This window comes from Panthera uncia (genome assembly GCF_023721935.1).
Source record: "Panthera uncia isolate 11264 chromosome D3 unlocalized genomic scaffold, Puncia_PCG_1.0 HiC_scaffold_8, whole genome shotgun sequence".
NCBI classification, from domain to species: Eukaryota; Metazoa; Chordata; class Mammalia; order Carnivora; family Felidae; genus Panthera; species Panthera uncia.
This window is the reverse complement of record NW_026057586.1, coordinates 71178265-71185139: the sequence shown is the minus strand read 5'-3', so window position 1 is coordinate 71185139 and position 6875 is coordinate 71178265. Positions and strand designations below refer to the sequence as shown.

At 37.8% G+C, this 6875-nt stretch overlaps 1 protein-coding gene across 1 annotated transcript in view; it reads right to left on the bottom strand.

Annotated features, from left to right (window-relative positions):
* Positions 1–589: 589 nt before the first annotated feature.
* SLC5A1 (solute carrier family 5 member 1) overlaps positions 590–6875 on the bottom strand; it is a 72396-nt gene continuing 66110 nt past the window's right edge. The window contains exon 15 of the mRNA XM_049619080.1: positions 590–2713. Within this exon, the coding sequence (XP_049475037.1) occupies positions 2496–2713 (218 nt within the window). The 3' untranslated portion in view covers positions 590–2495. The remainder of the gene's footprint in view (positions 2714–6875) is intronic.

Here is a 6875-nt window from a genome sequence, read left to right as displayed (position 1 = left end):
ACAATTTATCACTTACTGGCCCTTGGTTACCCACATGATTTAGTCTGTCCTAAAAAGACATTATGTATTGAAAGTAGTTACCTCATGTTTACTAGATGTTTTGAAGTTGAAATCATCTCCTTTGCTACTTTTTTTTTTTTTTTAAATTTTTTTTTCAACGTTTTTTATTTATTTTTGGGACAGAGAGAGACAGAGCATGAACGGGGGAGGGTCAGAGAGAGGGAGACACAGAATCGGAAACAGGCTCCAGGCTCCGAGTCATCAGCCCAGAGCCCGACGCGGGGCTCGAACTCACGGACCGCGAGATCGTGACCTGGCTGAAGTTGGACGCTTAACCGACTGCGCCACCCAGGCGCCCCTCCTTTGCTACTTTTTATTCAAGTTGCTAGATTCTATTTTCAACTGTCTTGGCTCCTTTTTCCTAATCCACGTCTTATGCCAACTAAAGCTCTCCACGTAGTATTTCTTTAGAATATCTAGAAAACAGAAAACCTGATGTTACAGTTTTTTTATGTTTTTATTATTATCAAAGTAATACATTTTAATTTATGGGACAAATGCTGTTTAATATAACATCTGCTTGGTATCTTTCATGTATGTATCTGTCATCCCCTTTACAAAGTGACCTAGTCACACCCAGAGGAGGTAGGTAGATGCTATAAGCACCAAGGTCCCCATTTTTCAAACAGAAAAATACACAGTTAAGACAAAATAATTTATCACAATATACACAGTGAATCATTGACAATGCCAGAAACTGAATCTAGGACAAACTAGATATGTTGTGCCCACTTCATCCACTAGCTTTCAATCCTCTCCCTTTATCATCCCAATCCTCTCCCTTTATCATCCCTTTATCATCATACCACAAACTCCATATGAAACTGAGTCTGCTGAGTAATGCCAGACATGTGAAATTCCCCACGTTCCCCTCTTCTCTGCCTCACTTAAAGGCAATATGAGGTTGTATCAAATAGTGACCTTCCTTCCACAAGAACAAGATATCCCTTTGCCTGTTGAACCATTTTTACACCTAGGAGCTGTTCCACAGCACCTCAGTTCCCAGCTCTTTCCTAAGCTAGTTTGAAATCAGGCAATACTAACATCATGACTTTTTCTTAACTTCAAAGAGTACATACTACAACATAATTGAGATTTCACAGGTGGGACTAAAAGAATTAAATTTAATTAATTATATTTAAATTACATTTTAAACACTTCTCCCTAGGAAACAGGTTCAACAAGAAATACACTCCTGTCAGCTAAAAGTGTTGAGTGCTACCACTCAGGACAGAGACCACCTACCCTAACTTTGGTCAGTGGATGATCACCAACCAAGACACCCCAAAAAAGAAGGGCTGTGGTCACATTTACTCATGGGGAAGAGAATTGTGTTAATTGTTTACATGTTTCAAGAGAGTGTGGCTTATTTGAGATGACGGATGTCCCAAAAGGTATAATTGCTCTATTCTGTGACATAGATCAGCTTCTAAGCTCATATGTCAACATCTGCACTATAAGGAAGAGTGGCCTCTGGAAAATGCATTCCAGTTGATGAAAGTCATCAGAGTGTGTACTTTGTGCAGCCACACACACACACACACACACACACACACACACAATGTTTAACCAAGGGCCAGGCTTACGTAAAAATAAAGCAAGTATTTATAAATAAATTCCCAAATCATCCATTCAGTCCATAAGCATTACTGAGTGCCTAAGACATTCCAGATACAGGAAATGACAAAATAAGTCAAATCTCAAACATGAGGAACTCACAATGGACATCTTAAAAAAAAAAACCGGAAAATCCCTTGACTCAAGATTATCCACTTTCCCCACATGTCTGAGACTATTTCCTGGGTCTTTCCCTTTGGGGTAAGTCTTGCCATCCCTAAGCTTTCCCTTCAAAGAGAAAACACCAAGGGCAGGGACTTGATCAAGCTCCCAGCTTCAGCTTCCATGCATTCATCAGTTTATCAGATTGATTTCCTTGTGCCAAGAAAAAACTTGACAGGGATGTGAGAGGGCAAATTTTTCTCTTAAAAAAAAAAATGAGGGGAAAAAAAAGAAAAAAAAATGAGGGGAAGGTCATATAGGGAAAATGGCATGAACCAGAGAGACCACAGCTCTTAAAGTAATAATATTTAAGGATCACAACATTGACACACTGAATCTACTACCTGAGACAAATTTGCATCAGACATTGCAGAGCTTCTCTTTCTTAGTCCATCTTTTCCTGGACATGACTGAGTTGGACTTTCCTTCTGCAGCTCTAATATGTACAGCTGACAATATCACACTGGCCTCAAATACATAAGTTAAGAGCAAATTAATGATTTTTCTTCAGCTAACCTGCAATTACACCTGTACACATTTATCATTTGGGCAAAATTTACAACTGGCTGGTTTACTTTAATACCACAGAATGGTACTAAAGGAGGCAGAGTAAAAGTCTGGCCTTCCCAAACACAGCCTATAGCAGAAGGCAAGGCTCAGGCAAAAAATGCATGGCAGAAAACAGCCACGGCAAGAAGGATGATGCCATTGATATTAACTATTGTTCTCCACAAAGGCTTCTCAGAGGTGTCTGTCATCTTCAGCTTCATTGCCGCCTCCTCTTCCTTTGTCATCTTGGGGCCCTTCTGTTGGTCCAGGCCACAAAACAGGTCATAGGCTCGCCTGAAACATCCTTTTTTCTCCTCAGGAACTTCTGTGTCAGGGGAAAGATAAAAAGAGAGAGAGAGAGAGAGAGATGATTGGATATAGAAGCAGGAGGCACAGGGAAAGGTTTCAGGGGAGATGTCATGAAATGGAACATCTACCATTCTACAGACTTTTCCCAATTTTCTTGTTTGCAGGAAAGGAAATGGTACAAATGTTTAAGTGAACTTATTAATTATAAGATGATGGTAATAGATGAATTCTACATCTTTATGATCAAATAAATTATGTTTTATCTCTACCAGGCCAATTAAAATAAATTTTGATTTAGGTAAGTCATAATCAAGCAGGAAATAATACTTTGTGAGAAAAAGTGTTAACAATGGGCTTGGAAATATGACATATGAACAACATGGAAAACCCACCTCTGAAACACATAAGCTCATATCTGTTTACCACATCACTGGAAAGCAGTGAGACCGGCATGACTCAGGAGCATATTGGCTACACCTGAAAGGTCCAAAGTTTTACAACATATCCAGCCGTGTGGTAATAATTGGTCTGAATACTCCCTGATACAGGGCAGCAACAATCAACACTTCCAGGGCTTAATGTCTGCTCTTGCATATAAACACTGTTGAATCAAACCACCCAACTGGCCCTGTCATTCAAAGCAGATGCCCACCAAGGGAACTGATTCTCTCCTCTGAGCCAGTGTGTGACACTGAAGATATACAGACCTGGATTAGAATCCCAGATCCATGGCTCACTAGATATGAAATCAAGCACACTGTGTTTTCAACATGATGGTCAGAGACTACTCCTCTCCACTCTCTCATTTTTTAAGAGTTACAAACTTTTAGAATTGCAAATAACCTTAGTGATTAAGCACATACATGTGTCAGAACTGGAACCAAAACTCAGGTTTATGGTTTTGCTAATTCACCTGTCTTATCTTCAAGTGCGTGTAAAATTGGATAAATAACACCTTCATTATAAGATTTTATAAGAGAATTCCCAGAGTGTAGTTGATATCAAGAAAAAATAGTCTCCTTCTATTCTTTTCTCTCATGCATATAAGAAAGATCCCAGTCTCCTTGCACCCATTCTTTGGTTCACTCCACCAAAATAGGAGAATGGAGAGGGAGTAACAAAAGTTGGGCTCACTGACCAACCCAAGTGAGAAATTCATGGTGATCTGGATCAATAAAAAGTTGGGCAGCCTTGAGAAAATCTCTATATCTCATTTTCCTTATCTGTAAAGTTGGAAGAATTATATTTTTATTATCTTCTTAAAAGTATGATATGGTGCTAAAATGAATCTAGAGTAAGGTATTCATAATTAAAATATGTCATGCATATTATCAGTCATGATGACAATAATGGTGATGATGACAAGATAGGTTCATGCTGCTGTTGCTCAGAGAATGGTGACAGTGACATATATTATCTATAAAAGCCCTCAAGAGATCTTAATTTATTTTACTACAATAAGTCAGGGTCATGTGTTTTCACCATGAGTTCTTCAAGAAAGAACAGAATTCAAGGTTGCCATGAACCTTAGAAGTCATTAAGCCAATTCTCTAGGCAGTGTGGGAGTCTCCACTATGGAATTCTTGATAGATGCACACTTTCTGCTTACCCCTTTCTTGACCAATTCAGTTAGAAAATTCTTCCTTAACAGAAATCAAGATGGTGATATCTATAGCCAATTCTTATAATGGAGCATTATCTCATTCAATGTTTCCAACAATGATATAAGGTATAGTCTATCATTTAGAATACTTTTATATAAAGAATATAAGCTTTAGAAAAAATGTAATCACTTGCACAAGGAGTAAGTAGAGAGGTAAGAATTCAACCCCAGTTCTTATTGAATCCAAATCCCACACTATGTCTCTGCACTCTACGGCCTCCTCACTTTGAGTTAAAATTGGATGAGTTCTATTCTGGTGAACAGGGGACATTGCACTGCAGGGCACTACAGGACCTCTTCTTTATACTTTCAAGAACAGGAGACATAGCTGACTTTCCTAACACATAGAAACAGACAGAGGGGCGCCTGCATGGCTCATCTGGTTAAACATCCAACTCTTGATCTCAGCTCAGGTCGTGATCTTGCAGTTCTTGTGTTCGAGCCCTGCATTAGGCTCTGCACTAATGATGCAGAGCCTGCTTGGGATTCTGTCTCTCCTTCTCTCTGCCCCACTTGTTCTCTCTGTCTCTTTCTCTCTCTCTCTGCCTCACTCAAAATAAATAAATAAACATTTAATACATTTTGAGACATAGAGACAAAATGAGGAGACAGAGGAATATGTCCCAAAAAAGACAAAAAAAAAAAAAAAAAAAAAAAAAAAAAAAAAAAAAAAAAAAAAAACCAGCAAGAGATCTAAGCAAAAGAGACAAGTAATATGCCTGATAGAGAATTTAAGGTAATGGTCATAAAGATACTCACTGGACTTAAGAAAAAAGTGGAGGACCTCAGTAAGACCCTTAACAAAGAGACAGAAAAAATGAAAAAGAGCCAATCAGAAATGAAGAACTCAATAACTGAAGTTAAAGGTACCCTGGATGGAATAAATAGTAGACTAGAGAAAGCAGAAGAACAGATCAGCAACCTGGAGGACAGTGTAATGGAAAGCAATCAAACTGAACAGGAGAGAGGAAAAATAATAATTATAAATGAAAATAGACTTAGGAAACTCAGCAATACTCTCAAGCATAATAACATTTGCATTATAAGGATCCCAGAAGGGGAAGAAAGGAAATGGGGCAGAAAATTTATTCAGCACTTGTTGGTATGAGCACAGCATGTTGTATGTAAGCCAATTTGACAATAAATTATATTTTTAAAACTAATAAATATATTTCTGCAATATCAAAAAAAGAAAAAAATATTCAAAGAAATAGTAACTGAGAGTCCCCAAATCTGGGGAAGGAAACAGAAATTTAGATCCAGGAGACACAGCAAGCCCCCAAAAATCAACCCAAGGAGGTCCACATCAAGACACATAGTACTTAAAATGGTAAAAAAGTGGCACCTGGGTGGCTCAGTAGGTTAAGCATCCAACTCTTCTTTTCAGTTCAGTTCATGATCTTGAAGTTTCATGAGTTCAAGCCCTGCATCAGGCTCTGCAGTGGCAGCACAGAGCTCACTTGGGATTCTCTCTCTCCCTCTCTTTCTGCCTCTCCCCCACTGGCACTGTCTCTGTCTCTCTCAAATAAATAAATAAACATTTTACAAAATTATAAAATGGCAAAAAGTAGTGATAAAGAATTTTTAAAGCAGAAAGAAAAAGAAAAGAAAATGGTTACATACAAGGGAAACCGCATAAGGCTATCAGCTGATTTTCAGCAGAAACTTTGCAGGCCAAAAGGGAGTGGCATGATATACTCAAAGTGCTGAAAGGAAAAACAAACAAACAAACAAACCTGCAGCCAAGACTATTCTATTCAGCAAGGCCATCATTCAGAATATAAGGAGGGATAAAGAGTTTCCCAGACAAACAAAAATTAAAGGAATTAATGTCCATGAAACCAGCCCTACAAGCTGGTTAAAGCTGTTAAAGGGGACTCCTTGAGTGGAAAGGAAAGTAGGAGTAAGAAAAATAAGAAACACAAAAGCAGTAAAAAACAAATATATTTAGGAATATTAGTCAAGAGAGTCACAAAATAAAAGGATGTAAAGTATGACACCATTTACCTAAAACATAGAGGAGAGAGGAGTAAGGAATGGGTTCAAGTTTAAGCGACCATCACTTAATATAGACTGCTATATGCATAAGATATTATATATAAACCTAATGGTAACCGTGAATGAAAAACCAGTAATAGATATGCAAAAAGTAAGAGAAAGGAATCCAAATATATCACTAAAGAAAACCATGGAAGAAGAGAGCAAGAGAAGAAACAGAAGAACTACAAAAACAACCATAAAATAAATAACAAAATGGCAATAAGTACATTCTTATCAATAATTACTCTGAATGTAAATGGATTAAATGTTCCAATAAAAAGACATAGGGTGACATAATGGATTAAAAGGCAAGACCCCCCCCCAAAAAAAGCAAGACCCATCTATACACTGCCTACAAGAGACTCATTTCAGACCTAAAGACACATGCAGATTGAAAGTGAAGTGGGCGACTGATGAATGGATAAAAAAGATATATAAGCAATCCAGTTAAGTAATATATATATATATATATATA